This window comes from Oreochromis aureus, linkage group 3 (assembly GCF_013358895.1).
Source record: "Oreochromis aureus strain Israel breed Guangdong linkage group 3, ZZ_aureus, whole genome shotgun sequence".
In the NCBI taxonomy this organism is placed as follows: Eukaryota; Metazoa; Chordata; class Actinopteri; order Cichliformes; family Cichlidae; genus Oreochromis; species Oreochromis aureus.
In genome coordinates, this window is record NC_052944.1 from 89,287,200 (window position 1) to 89,303,098 (window position 15,899).

Here is a 15,899-nt window from a genome sequence, read left to right on the forward strand (position 1 = left end):
AAAAAGAGACTTTTACATTTGATTACATTTTGTATGATGAATTATGCAGAAAAAGTAGAATTGGGCTGAAAGATCTATCGCTTTATCACCTATTCAGGTTGTAAATCGTGTTTTTAAAAAGTAACTAAGTAACTAAGTAACTAAGTAATTGATTACTTTTGAAAATAAGTAATCAGTAAAGTAACGGGATTACTTTTTGGGGGAAGTAATCAGTAATTAGTAACTGATTACTTTTTTCAAGTAACTTGACCAACACTGATCGACAGTCCCCAGTGTAGCAGCCAAGAAAGGTGTAGTTTTTGTCTGTGAGCACCCATGTGCACACCTGTGAGCATGAGCGCGCTCACAGGTTCCTCACGGGTTCAAAAGGTTCCTTCATGTAATGATCTGCTAGACGGTGTGCGGAGCCATAGCCCCATCCCCCAGGGCATAAAGCAGGTATGGAGGAGATCCAGGCTCCAGACATCCAGAGACCACCAGAGCGCAAGAGTCTAAGGAAGACCAATGGAGGGGCAACCGTGCCACCCTCCTGGAAAGAGCTGAGGAGTGCCCCAGACGATGGGTCACCCTGCAGCCACAGAGCAGGAGTCAAAGGGGGTTGCAGTGACGTGCTCGTGAGCTCTGCCGCAGCCAGTTGTGCCTGAGTGGACCGAGCCCCAGGCCCAGAGGCTGAGGGCACCCCACCCCCCAAAGGGCCTGACTGAGTCACAGGTGCCAGGCCCCGACAAGCAGCCACCGGGAGTGAGCCGGTGTATACCTGAACGCCCAGCCCCAGACACCAAGAACCACCAACGCACCGATGTCTGAGGACATCAGTCACTGGCAGGGAGTGTGGTGGGGGAAGATAGACCTCCATACCTGGGAGGGCCTGAGATGTCCCTAGAGACGTGGCGTCTAATACTCGACCTGACATATAGACACAGACAAACAGCCACACACAGATACGAACATCCATTCCCACCCTCATGCTCTCATATGCGAATACTCAGCACTCACCCAGCGTGGAGACAGACATAAATAGACACTGTACACACAATCACACTCCCCAAACGTACTCTATACCTCAGGTCCAGGTACCCTTGCCCCTTTGGGGGGGAAACTGCATCTAGACCCGGGAGGTGTTACCCTTTTCCCTGGGGTGGAGACAAGCAGATCGCCACCGACTCTGCAGTTGCAGGGAAGCCCCACATTCTGGAACCCAATCAGACTGCTCTTCCCAGCCCCGCCGCCACGACAACAGAGAACAGGCGTGTGTGAAGACAAGTGGGTCCTCCCTGGGGCCAGCTCCCCCGCTAACCCCATTAGGCACTCCCACACCCTGGAACCCACCAAGGCGAGGGGGCTTAGGCCCATCCGGACTGGGGGCCACAGCAGCAGCACCGCCCAGCACCACAGAATCCGTGGCAGACAACCTGACCCCACCACAGAGAAAACTGCAACCAACCCATCATCCACTCATCTCCCAGACTACACAAGACAATAGACACCCTGATCAAGTTCATTATCCTCCTCTCCTATATCTCTCCCCCACCTGCAGAGTGAACTCCTGGAGACCAGAGAACTTCTGCAAGGATGTAACAGCCTCTCCTCCAGTTGAAGAGCCCCCCAGTTGGCTCGTGCCAGGGTTGAGCCCCCATGTACCCACCCACCCACAACCTTGGTGGCACACCAACCAGGACCCAAGGCCCAGCCAGAGCCCCAGCCCGGAGACGGAGCACCCCCAGAGCCCCATGCCCGCCCCGGACCCACCCAGGGGCAGCATGGCTAGCAGGTCAATAACCCATATCCGTCAGCACAGACCCTCCCCCAGCCCCTCTGCATGCAACCTAGAGGAAGTCATCATCTAAGAGCCACCAGAGCCCATAACAGGTCATTACCACAACCCCGGGTGGAGCCCTCCAAGGAAGATGCTCCTAGGGAATCCCCCGACGCCCCAAACCTGTTCCTACCCCCCAAACCAATCACAACAGCGGGTTCATGATTGGTGGGTTTTTTCCTGTACTATAGGGTTTACCTTAAAATCTGAACCGCCTTGAGGTGACTGTTGTTGTGATTTGGTGCTATATAAATAAAATGTAATTTAATATAATTTATTGCCGTTTCCTGGTTTTGCCAGATTTTGCTGGAGGTTTCTTTTATTAAAAGGGAGGTTTTCCTTCCCACTGTTGCCAAAATGCAATTTTGCAATAGGGGGTCTACCTTAAAGGTAGACCCTGCAATGTGTTTGAATAAAAAACTTCAGTAAACAATTAAAAGAAAAATCAGCAAACGTAAATAAGCAAAAATTAAGAAATCATATTACTATGTGTTCCTTGTTTTTACAGGAGAGAGATCAGCAAAATTCAGAGGCTCTCTGCAGTCTGCACTCTGAGAAACTAAAACTCTTCTGTCTTGACCATCAGCAGCCAGTGTGTCACATCTGTTGCGCCTCAGAAAAACACACCAATCACAGATTCAGACCCATCGATGAAGCTGCACGACAACACAAGAAGGAACTTCAGGAATCTCTGGAGCCCTTAAAGGAGAAGTTAAAGGTTTGCGAAGAAATTCAAGTGAAGTTTGATCAAACAGCAGACCACATTAAGGTCCAGGCCCGACACACAGAGAGGCAGATTAAGGAGCAGTTTAAGAAGCTTCACCAGTTTCTAGCAGAGGAAGAGGAGGACAGGCTGGCTGAACTGAGGGAGGAAGAGGAGCAGAAGAGTGGGATGATGAAGGAGAAGATGGAGGCTCTGAGCAGAGAGATAGCAGCTCTTTCAGACACAGTCAGAGCCACAGAGGAGCAGCTGAGAGCTGAAGATGTCTCATTCATGCACAACTACAAGGCTGCAGTGGAAAGAGTCCAGCGCTGCCCCCTGCTGGATGATCCACAGCTGCCCTCAGGAGCTCTGATAGACCAGGCCAAATACCTGGGCAACCTGACCTTCAACATCTGGAACAACATGAAGTACATGGTCTCCTACACTCCTGTCATCCTGGACCCAAACACTGCTCATCCAAATCTCATCCTGTCTGAAGATCTGACCAGTGTGAGAGGAGGAGACGAACGGCAGCTTCCTGATAATCCAGAGAGGATTCATTTGTTCTACTCTGTCCTGGGCTCTGAGGGCTTTTATTCAGGGACTCACAGCTGGGATGTTGAAGTTGGAGACAGTCCATATTGGGACCTAGGTGTGTTGGAGAAGTCTGTGGAGAACAAGAAAGAGTTATGGTCTGGATTATGGAGGATAAAGTTCAATGAAGATAAATACTACGCGTACTCACCATCAGCTCCTCTCACTGATCTCTCAGTAGTAACGAAGCTCCAGAGGATCAGAGTAAACCTGAACTGGAACAGAGGAAAGCTGTCATTCTCTGATCCTGATACTAACACACACATACACACCTTTACACACACTTTTACTGAAAAGATGTTTCCATACATTTGCACTCGTGAAGAAGTGAAGGTGTTGCCATTGAAAGTGTCAGTGTCAGTGGAGCAGATGATTTCAGGATATTTCTAATGTTGTTTCCTGTCAGTGAATTCTCCATGTACTTCTACTCTCACTGACAAAATGTAATGATACACTCAGTCTAAAAGAAAGTTCAGATTTGAATGTATTTAAGAATGATTTAAAAAGTGAAAACTCAGCAGAGGGTTAGAAATCAGCTTGATTTGTAACTCAGAGAATGAATACAAACCTCAGACTAACAAATTCTAACTGGTTAATGTAAACGAATGGAACTCCTGCCACATTAAATGATATGAATAAAAATATATAGCAGGCATATGTAGTAGACAACCAGGATTTAATGAAACTTTATATTTGTCAGTAAGATTAAAAAGTCATTTCAAAAATATTGAAAGATAATATTATTTCAATTTAATTCAATTCAGTTTTATTTATATAGCGCCAAATCACAACAGCAGTCACCTCAATGCGCAGTAGATCGTACAATAATAGATATAGAGGAAAACCCAACAATCATATGACCCCCTATGAGCAAGCACTTTGGTGACAGTGGGAAGGAAAAACTCCCTTTTAACAGGAAGAAACCTCCGGCAGAACCAGGCTCAGGGAGGGGCGGCCATCTGCTGTGACTGGTTGGGGTGAGAGAAGGAAAACAGGATAAAACATGCTGTGGAAGAGAGACAGATTATTAACAGATATGATTCAATGCAGATAATAATAATAATAATAATAATAATAAGAAGAAGAAGAAGAAGAAAAAGAATAAAAGAAAATGTGAAAAACATTTGAACCCTTGGTAACAAATTTGGCTTGAACAGAAAACCAATGATGATGATTTATTGTTGTTAATAATTTTAATTGGTTTATCATTTGAGTATATAAATATTTAATTGGCTTCTGTTGTGCTTTTTAAAAACATGCAATGATTACAATATATAAATAAAATGCTTTTTCTTTTAGTTGTCGTATTTAATTCATTTTAAAATATTTTTTTCATAAAAAATATATATTTAGATAATATGAAGTGAAAAACAAAATATTTTCTAATTTTTCACGGGCTATGATTTAGTGTCAGAGCAAAGTTGTTATTTTTTACACACTCTATAATACACACTGCGACCTCACTGTAGTTTACCAAGTATTTCCGTGTATTTCTTCTGACACTAAGGTAGAATTGTAAAGACCTAAAGCTACCAATTTACAGCAGAATAAGGGGGGTAGTTTGAGGTTATACAGGTATGAACAAACAAATTACACTACTTGTATTGAGATATACACTTTTTATGTAGTTAGTAGCTTTAGTTTATTTTTAAATTGTTAATTGTGTGTTTGTGTGTGTGTGTGTGTAATTTTGCGTCTTTTGTTCTTACGAAATTGTTATTTTTTTCACCCAAATGCAAGATTCTCAAACATATGAGTTTAAAACTTCATCTTCAACTCCTTCAAATCAACATCTGTTTCATTGATGGGAGCATTTATTATGCAAATTGCTACAACACTGAAAATGTCAACAGCATGTGATGTATGCGTAGTTTGAGAGAATGGGATGACTCATTGGTTTGAGAGGGTGTATGTGTGTATGTGTGTTTGTGCGTGTCTCTGTGTGTCTCGGTGGTATACGTGCATACATCTGCGAGAGAGTGTATAAATCTATAAACATGCACTGATCATATAGGAGGTGAACAAATGTCATCTTGGATGTGTTTGACGTGTCTTTGAAGATGCCACCCGAGCAAAAATATGGCACCCTGCCTTTGCTTCAAAAACAAAAACTACTGTTAGTGTGTACATACACCTGGCTGCTCTCACAGCCAAAGATAAGCAAGCATCTTGGCTGAGGCATCATTTCATTAGAGAGTAAAGAAGGACAAACAACTATAGTAAAGAGAAGGAGATAAAATATATTAGTGCAAAAGAGATTTTAGAGATGGTCATGTAGCCTGTGTCTCAGTGACCTGCAGGACTCATTTGAAGAAGGTGCGAGTGTTGATGAAGAGTCTGACATGAATGCCCAGTGCAGCCTTCCACATCTGTGAGTGTCTGTAAAACTCTGAAATGCTGAAAGTTTTTTTGTTTTGTTTTGCAGCATGTTTTGGGGTTTAAAACCCACTGAGACATTTGCTGCGCAAAGAATTGGTTCACCCCAAGCATCGGGTCCCCCCGACACAGAGTAAAATAGTGTACACTGTTAACTGCCAGGATTTATACATCGGGGAAAACAAACAACCTCTGGCGAAGCGGATGGCACAACACAGAAGAGCTAACTCGTCGTACCAGATTTACCTTAGTTGCAGCATAGACATCTTTCTCAAACACACCTTTGTTCCTCTACCAGGCCTCTGGTAGAGGACCCGAGCTTGAAGGATTAACCGCCCACAGGGGCGAGTGGGGAATAAAAAAAATAAATAAATAAATAAATACAAAAATGTATATATATATATATATATATATATATATATATACATTTTTACATATATACATATATATATATATAAAACAAAACTCCCCACTCGCCCCTGTGGGCGGTCAATCCTTCACGCTCGGGTCCTCTACCAGAGGCCTGGGAGCTTGAGGGTCCTGGGCAGTATCTTAGCTGATCCTAGGACTGCGCTCTTCTGGACAGAGATCTCCGATGTTGTTTTCGGGATCTGCTGGAGCCACTCGCTTAGCTTGGGAGTCACTGCACCTAGTGCTCCGATTACCACTAGGACCACCGTCACCTTCACCCTCCACATCTTCTCAAGCGCTTCTCTGAGCTCGAGAGCTCTCTGGTATTTCTCGAACTTCTCGTGTTCCTTCTTCCTGATGTTGCTGTCATTCGGAACTGCTACATCGATCGCTACGGCCATCTTCTTCTGTTTGTCTACCACCACTATGTCTGGTTGGTTAGCCACCACCATTTTGTCCGTCTGTATCTGGAAGTCCCACAGGATCTTAGCTTGGTCATTCTCTATCACCCGTGGGGGCATCTCCCATTTTGACCTCGGGACTTCCAGGTTATACTCGGCACAGATGTTTCTGTACACTATGCCGGCCACTTGGTTATGGCGTTCCATGTATGCCTTGCCTGCTAGCATCTTGCACCCTGCTGTTATGTGCTGGATTGTCTCAGGGCATCTTTACACCTGCACCTGGGGTCTTGCCTGGTGTGATAGACCCCAGCCTCTATGGATCTTGTACTCAGAGCTTGTTCTTGTGCTGCCATGATTAGTGCCTCCGTGCTGTCTTTCAGTCCAGCTTTGTCCAGCCACTGGTAGGATTTCTGGGTATCAGCCACCTCCACTTTCTGCCGGTGGTACATACCGTGCAGGGGCCTTCCATGATGGTTCCTCGCCTTCCTCCTCTTTCTTGGGTTTCTGCTGCCTGAGGTATTCAGTGAGTACACTGTCAGTTGGGGCCATCTTTGTGATGTATTCGTGGATGTTCGTTGTCTCATCCTGGACTGTGGTGCTGACACTCACCAGTCCCCGGCCCCCTTCCTTCCGCTTAGCGTACAGCCTCAGGATGCCTACTTAGGGTGAAACCCTCCATGCATGGTAAGGAGCTTTCTTGCCTTCATGTCAGTGGCTTCTATCTCCTCCTTTGGCCAGCCTATTACCCCAGCAGGGTACCTGATCACAGGTAGGGCGTAGGTGTTGATAGCCTGGATCTTGTTCTTACCGTTCAGCTGACTCCTCAGGACTTGCCTGACCCTCTGCAGGTACTTGGTGGTTGCAGCTTTCCTAGCGGCCTCTTCATGGTTCCCATTTGCCTGCGGGATCCCCAGGTACTTGTAGCTGTCCTCTGTGTCTGCAATGTTGCCCTCTGGTAGTTTGATCCCCTCAGTTCTGACTACCTTCACTCTCTTTGTTATCATCCGACTACACTTCTCCAGCCTGAATGACATCCTGATGTCATTGCTGTATATCCTGGTAGTGTGTATCAGTGAATCAATGTCTCGTTCACTATTGGCATACAGCTTGATGTCATCCATGTACAGGAGGTGGCTGACAACTGTTCCATTTTGTAGTCGGTATCCGTAGCCAGTCTTGTCAATTATCTCACTGAGGGGGTTAAGGCCTATGCAGAACAGCAGTGGGGACAGAGCATCTCCTTGGTAGATCCCGCACTTGATAGTGACTTGTGCTTGAGGTTGGGCTTGAGGTTGGCCTCCAGTGTTGTCCGCCACATCCCTATTGAGTTCCTGATGAAGACTCTCAGGGTCCTGTTGATCTTATGTAGTTCTAGGCATTCCAGGATCCAGGTGTGGTGCATTGAGTCATAGGCCTTCTTGTCATCTTTCCAGGCAGTGCACAGGTTGGTCAGCCTCGTCCTGCAGTCTCGGCTGACTGTTTGGACTGCCAGTAGCTGGTGTTTTGCGCCTCTGGTATTCTTACCCATCCCTTTCTGTGCCCCATGTGCCTGTTCATCTTAGCCGCTATGGTGCCTGACAGGAGCTTCCATGTAGTACTGAGGCAGGTTATTGGTCGGTAGTTGGAGGGGACCGGTCCCTTCTGGGGGTCCTTGAGGATCAGGACTGTCCGGCCTTCGTTTAGCCATTCTGGGTGTTTCTCGTCAACTAGCAGTTGGTTTATTTGTGCTGCCAGGCGCTCGTGGAGTGTCAGGGCCTGGTGCTGTCCAACTCTTCTTACTGAAGACCCTTTCTTGGATATCTGCCACTGTGATGGTTACTGGACCCTGTTCAGGGAGGTTGCTATGGTCTGCCTTCAGATCAACTAGCCACTGAGCATTGCTGTTATGGGTTGCGTCCTTCTCCCATATGCTCTTCCAGTATCGTTCTGCCTCCAGCCTTGGTGGTGCTGTTCTCATATTGTTCCCCTGACACTGAGAGTACACCTTTGCTGGTTCCGTGAAGAACTGGTTTATTCTCCTGCCTTCTATCTCTCTGGTGTACCTCCTCAAGCGGCTATATATATATATATATATATATATATATATATATATATATATATATATATATATATATATATATATATATATATATATATATATATATATATATATATATATATATATACATATATTAGGGGTGCAACGATACACAAAATTCACGGTTCGGTTCGATAGTTTGGTGTCACGGTTCGATATTTTTTCGATAGAAAAAATGTTCATGCTTTTTTAATTTGTCATTTATTAAAATTATAAATATATATTTTAACTCAAAAGTACAGTTTTTAAATTTAATGTTGCTGAAACAACAAAGTAATAAAAAAATAAATCTATCTGATCGAGAAATCCCTCATCTTTGGAAAAGAGAGTTTATTACAGAGAAATGGCTCTTTCCAAAATAAAAGCTATACTATACGCTTCTTCTGGGGTATATTCTCAGCAGCATATTAAACATATCAGGTCCCCATAAGGAGAATCATGTGCTAACGGCTGTCTAAATGACTCGGGTAAAGTTTGTAGCATGCGTACTTGTTGTTTTTGTCCTCTTCCACTTGTCTTTGCACTAGGATAATGTCGGTGTAAATGTGCAGTAATATTCATTGTGTTCCCACTAGTGCTGTCAGCGTTAATCTGAAATGACGTTAACGCCACAACACGGCAAATCTCCGTTAACGAGCTACCGCGGATCGACCCGTGCGTGGGGCTGGACAGAGTCAACACGTTAATGAGCAAACTACGCTAATGCAGTAGTTCCCACCCATGTAATTGAGCATTGCGTGGCACATCTGCCATACTGTTTTACTTTTGTCCTTGAGGCGCTTACCTTCACGGTTACCTTCATACTTCACATGAAGACCAAAATAGTTCCAAAGGCCAGATCTGAATGCGGGCGGGGGAGGTTCAATTTGCCATGTTGCAACTAGCTTAGCTTCTGTCTGCTAGCTTGCGCTGCGCTCAGTGGATCTGCGCTCGACAGTGCAGTCTAGGCTGAGTAGACGAACGCAGATCCACTGAGCTCTCAACACAGCATCGATACAATATCGATACGAGTATCGTTGCACCCCTAATATGTATATATATATATATATATATATATATATACACCGACACTAACAAGCTGATCTACACTACGGCAGCAGTGATCAGTGAGATGCTTGGCTACAAGTTGAAGAGCCACAAGGGGCAGTACCCTACATGGAGAAGGAGGCTAGAGGGCAAGATCAAAGTAGCACGGAAGGAGGTTAGCCAACTAACGGAGTTGCAGAAAGGCACGACAAAGAAGGTGCATAAGAAATACAGCAAGCTGTCCATACCTGAGGCCTTGGAAACTGCCAAGCAAAGACTCACAGCCTTGGCCAGCCGCTTGAGGAGGTACACCAGAGAGATAGAAGGCAGGAGAATAAACCAGCTGTTCTCCACAGAACCAGCAAAGGTGTACTCTCAGTGGCAAGGGAACAATAACAGAACAGCACCACCAAGGCTGGAGACGGAGCAATACTGGAAAAGCATATGGGAGAAGGACACAACCCATAACGGCAATGCTCAGTGGCTAGTGGATCTGAGGGCAGACCATAGCGACCTCCTGAACAGGGTCCAGTAACCATCACAGTGGCAGACATCCAAGAAAGGGTCTCCAGTATGAAGAGTTGGACAGCACCAGGGCCCGACATGGTTCACGCCTACTGGCTGAAGAAGCTGACTGCACTCCACGAGCGTCTGGCAGCACAAATGAACCAGCTGCTAGTTAACGAGAGACACCCGGAATGGCTAACCGAAGGTCGGACGGTCCTGATCCCCAAGGACCCCAAGAAGGGACCGGTTCCATCCAACTACCGACCAATAACCTGCCTCAGTACTACATGGAAGCTCCTGTCAGGCATCATATCGGCTAAGATGAACAGGCACATGGGTCAATACGTGAGCGGGGCACAGAAAGGGATTGGCAAGAATACCAGAGGCGCAAAACACCAGCTACTGGTAGACAGAACAGTCAGTCGAGACTGCAAGACCAGACTGACCAACCTGTGCACAGCCTGGATTGATTACAAGAAGGCCTATGACTCAATGCCCCACAGCTGGATACTGGAATGCCTAGAATTGTACAAGATCAACAGGACCCTGAGAGTCTTCATCAGGAACTCAATGGGGATGTGGCGGACAACACTAGAGGCCAACTCCAAGCCCATAGCACAAGTCACCATCAAGTGTGGGATCTACCAAGGAGATGCTCTGTCCCCACTGCTGTTCTGCATAGGCCTGAACCCCCTCAGTGAGATCATTAACAAGACTGGCTACGGATACAGACTACGGAACGGAGCGGTTGTCAGCCACCTCCTGTACATGGATGACATCAAGCTGTATGCCAAGAGTGAACGAGACATCGATTCACTGATACACACTACCAGGATATACAGCAATGACATTGGAATGTCATTCGGACTGGAGAAGTGTAGTCGGATGGTAACAAAGAGAGTGAAGGTAGTCAGAACTGAGGGGACTGAACTACCAGAAGGCAACATTGCAGACATAGAGGACAGTTACAAGTATCTGGGGATCCATGGCGAATGGGAACCATGAAGAGGCCGCTAGGAAAGCTGCAACCACCAAGTACCTGCAGAGGGTCAGGCAAGTCCTGAGGAGCCAGCTGAGCGGTAAGAACAAGATCCGGGCCATCAACACCTCGCCCTGCCCGTGATCAGGTACCCTGCTGGGGTAATAGGCTGGCCAAAGGAGGAGATAGAAGCCACTGACATCAAGACAAGAAAGCTCCTTACCATGCATGGAGGGTTTCACCCCAAGTCCAGCATCCCGAGGCTGTACGCTAAGCGGAAGGAAGGGGGCCGGGGACTGGTGAGTGTCAGCACCACAGTCCAGGATGAGACAACGAACATCCACGAATACATCACAAAGATGGCCCCAACTGACAGCGTGCTCAGTGAATACCTCAGGCAGCAGAAACCCAAGAAAGAGGAGGAAGGCGAGGAACCATCATGGAAGGACAGGCCCCTGCACAGTATGTACCACCGGCAGATAGAGGAGGTGGCTGATATCCAGAAATCCTACCAGTGGCTGGACAAAGCTGGACTGAAAGACAGCACAGAGGCACTAATCATGGCAGCACAAGAACAAGTTCTGAGTACAAGATCCATAGAGGCTGGCGTCTATCACACCAGGCAAGACCCCAGGTGCAGGCTGTGTAAAGATGCCCCTGAGACAATCCAGCACATAACAGCAGGGTGCAAGATGCTAGCAGGCAAGGCATACATGGAACGCCATAACCAAGTGGCCGGCATAGTGTACAGGAACATCTGTGCCGAGTATAACCTGGAAGTCCCGAGGTCAAAATGGGAGATGCCCCCACGGGTGATGGAGAATGACCGAGCTAAGATCCTGTGGGACTTCCAGATACAGACGGACAAAATGGTGGTGGCTAACCAACCAGACATAGTGGTGGTAGACAAACAGAAGAAGACGGCTGTAGTGATCGATGTAGCGGTTCCGAATGACAGCAATATCAGGAAGAAGGAACACGAGAAGCTGGAGAAATACCAAGGGCTCAGAGAAGAGCTCGAGAGGATGTGGAGGGTGAAGGTAACGGTGGTCCTAGTGGTAATCGGAGCACTAGGTGCGGTGACTCCCAAGCTAAGCGAGTGGCTCCAGCAGATCCCGGGAACAACATCGGAGATCTCTGTCCAGAAGAGCGCAGTCCTGGGAACAGCTAAGATACTGCACAGGACCCTCAAGCTCCCAGGCCTCTGGTAGAGGACCCGAGCTTGAAGGATAAACCGCCCGCAGGGGCGCGCTGGGTGTATACATAGCTGGTTACCAAGACTACTTGAAGTACCCTCAGAGGATCTACTAGACGATACCCACTGCTGCCACTACCAAAACTAACAAAGTAATCTATACCATGGTAGGCGTGATCAGTGAGATGCTTGCCTACAAGTTGAACAGCCACAAGGAGCAGTACCCTCCATGGAGAAGGAGACTAGGGGCTAAGATCAAGGTAGCACAGAAGGCGATTACCCAACCATTGGAGCTTCAGAAAGGTGTGATAAAGAAGCTGCCTAAGAAGTATAGCAAGCTAAGTGGAAACTGCTAAGCAATGAGTCACAGCCTTGACCAGCCGCTTGAAGAGATAGATCAGAGAGACTGAACCAGTAGAATCAACCAGCTGTTCTCCATGGAACCAGCAAAGGTGTACTCTCCGTGGCAGGGGAACAATATCAGAACAGCACAATAAAGGCTAGAAATGGAGTAATACTGGAAGAGCATATGGGAGAAGGGCAAAACCCATAATAGCAATGCTCAGTGGCTAGTAGATCTCAGAACAGACCACAGTAACCTCCCTGAACGGGGTCCAGTAAGCATCACAGTGACAGAGATCCAAGAAAGGGTCTCCAGTATGAAGAGTTGGACAGTTCCAGGTCTTGACAGGGTTCATACCTACTGGCTGAAAAAGCTGACTGCACTCCATGAGTGTCTGGCAGCACAAATGAACCAGCTGCTAGTTGTTGAGAGACACCCAGAATGGCTAACCGAAGGCCGGACAGTCCTGATCATCATCCCACCGAAGCGTCCGGTCCCATCCAACTACTGGCCAATATCCTGCCTCAGTACCACATGGAAACTCCTGTTAGGCATCATTGTGGCTAAGATGAACAGGCACATGGGTGAATACATCATTGGGGCACAGAAAGGGATTGGCAAGAACACCAGGGGCACACAACACCAGCTAATGGTAGACCGAGCAATCAGCCGAGACTGCAAGACCAGGCTGACCAACCTGTGCTCTGCCTGGATTGATTACAACAGATTTAACAATGAGCTCACCCGAAACCCTGGCTGATTGGGATCCACGCCGACTTTCACACCTCTGCTCATGTGATTAGGTAGAGGATCATCAGGGGGTCCTTTGTCCCTCTTTGGGGGGCAACTCCCACTGGGTTTAAATCTGGGACTCTCCACCATTTGACCCTTAGAACTGAAGAAGCTTCTCGGATGAGAGGTGAAACGTCTTCAAGCAACTTAAAGAAGTCCAGACGCTTTTCTTTCCAAGCTCCTTAGACAATAGTTCAGATCTTCTTTAGACTGCTGGTGCAGTGAGCTTTGGTCAGAGAGTGACAAAACCTGCAGCATCAGAATCTGTCAGATGTCGGCTTTCAGCACCGGCGGTTTATCTGTGTATGAGCCACGCTGGGTGCGGAATCTGCTCTTATTTGCTGTTTTAGCTATTTTGTGCTTATTGAAATAGTTTTTTCAGCTTTAACCTGAGATTCTGGTGTTTCTGGCAAAATACATTTATATTTAAAGATCTATTCAGGATTTAATGAATCGGTATCGCATTATTCAAATTAAAATCGATTTGATCAATTGGGATTCCTCTGAAGGGTGGCTGGCCTCTCCCTTAGAGATAGGGTGAGAAGTTCAGCCATCCGGGAGGGGCTCAGAGTAGAGCCGCTGCTCCTCCACATCGAAAGGAGCCAGTTGAGGTGGTTCGGGCATCTGACAAGGATGCCTCCTGGGCGCCTCCTATACGAGGTTTCCGTGCATGTCCCACCGGGAGGAGGCCCCAGGGCAGACCCAGGACACACTGAAGAGATTATATCTCTCGGCTGGCCTGGAAACACCTTGTTGCCCCCGCGACTCGGCCCCGGATAAGCAGAAGAAAATGGATGGATGGATGGAAAATCGATTTGAATTGGAAAATCAATTTTTGAAACCCACCCCGAGCAGTTACTTTTAAGTCAGAGAGTCGGTTTTATTCTCCTGTTGCCAATTTGAAGATGTGTAATTTGATAAATCATATGAAGGAAGTAAAATGATGTTTTAGGTTTTAGGTTCCAGTTTGTCATGTTAATGAGAATAAATAATGGATTCTTAGCAAAACCAACATTCTCACAGAAAACAGCAATACTGTTACTGCCCCCATTAGCTGGACCAGAAGGAGAGGTCTGTGCTGGTTCTACACAGGCCTAAAAAAGAGGTCTTCTACTACCTGCAACAAGTGGAGCAGATGCATTTGCAGAGAACACCAGGTGAGGTGCTGCAGGAACTGCTGGCCTGCTTTAGGAAATGAACTAAACAAACACACATGCACGCATGCGATTAGACCCAGTAGATTTGGCCACAAGATACTTTGCATTACCAGATAATTTTCAAGTGTTTGCTCATACAGAGCTAATTCTCTGCTCTCACATTGGAACAGGGAATTACAATACAGAAATCTGTACCTTATAGCCTCAGGGTAAAATTACACTGCCAAAGCTTTACAATCACTTGATAGTGAGCTTGATTTAATCTGGAGGATTGTTAATGACAATAGAGCAGCATTTGAAGCATTACCTAGAGTACAGGAAGGAGTGTGTGCGATAATAGCTGAAGGATGTTGTACTTATTTGACCTCAGAGTCAGGAGGCACAGGTAATTTGACTAGGGCGAATTAGGGATAATTTGGAGGAAATTCAAAGCAGTCTTATGAAGGTGAACGCAGATGCAAAGGTGACTGGAGGATAAAAGGACAACAACAACACAAACGATGCTTTGAACCTCTTTAAAGGAAATTCCATTCTTGCGTGTCTTCTGGGTTCTGGGTTTTACTGGTCATTATCATAGTGGCACTAGTTTGGTGTTGTGGTCTGCCCATCTTAAAAGCAACAATACTGAAGTCAGTCATGAAAACAACCTTTGTTCAAAACCCTGTCAGGACCCTACAGGCGCTTTGGGTGCCTAGAAAAGCGCTATATAAATGCAATCCATTATCATTATTATTACATGTTTATGCATCACCTGAGAGACCAGGAGGAATCTGAGTCTAAAGTTTCAGACTCTTCTGTGGCCTAACCTAAATCAGATGGTTGTTATAATTAGTTAAAAGATAGCATAGCAGCAGGTAATGGTTATTCTTTTAGGACCATGAATGGGTTTGTTTGTTTGTTTTGTTTTTGTTGGTAGATGAAACTCCAAGAAAAGCAAGTCTCCACTGACTGAAATTGGATGAGGATACAAGATGGTGATGATCCAGAGCAGCTGGTGTCATGATGTAAACCTGATCACATACTCTATGAAAACAAGGTTAGTTTATTGTAACGACTGATTTTCAAGTCATAGATTTTTATTTTAGTAATAAACTGCTTATATTGCATCTGAATGTGGTTAGGTTGTTGTTAAAAGCACTGATGTTTAGATAGTGGTCTTTTGAGCACACATGTAACTCTACATGTATTACAGGAAATGTATTACTGATAATCCACAGTAGATCAAAGTCTAGCTCTGTTCTTTCTTGCTGGCTTTCAGTGGTAGAAACAGTCTATGCATCTATTAAAGTCATTTTCCACATTAGTTTTCTCAACATTAAACATTGTAGTTTTATTCATTTTATTTTTAGCTTTGAAAAAACAAAGAACCATTTCTTTTAGAATTTTACACTGATGACATCCTGACCAGGCTCAATCGTTGAGATGGAGGAGCAAACCAGCGACACATTCACCCAGACTTTAAAGATAACGTGTGAACCAAACAACTCTGAAAATCTAAGGAAAAGTTGAGCTAATATTC

The 15,899-nt window shown here is 45.9% G+C and overlaps 1 protein-coding gene across 4 annotated transcripts in view; it reads left to right on the plus strand.

Annotated features, from left to right (window-relative positions):
• Positions 1–15,899, plus strand: part of LOC116320990 (nuclear factor 7, brain-like) — a 1,074,516-nt gene that overhangs the window by 73,253 nt on the left and 985,364 nt on the right. The window contains exon 3 of one of the 4 annotated variants that reach the window (XR_005611860.1): positions 15,297–15,416. The exons of 2 other annotated variants lie outside the window; for them this stretch is intronic. Coding sequence is in view for 1 of the 2 variants with exons in the window: in XM_039608800.1 (XP_039464734.1) it covers positions 2,325–3,503 (1,179 nt within the window). In the remaining variant the exon portion in view is untranslated. Of the gene's footprint in view, positions 1–2,324; positions 3,952–15,296; positions 15,417–15,899 lie in introns of those variants that run through there. One more of the 4 variants, XM_039608800.1, reaches the window with a different exon arrangement.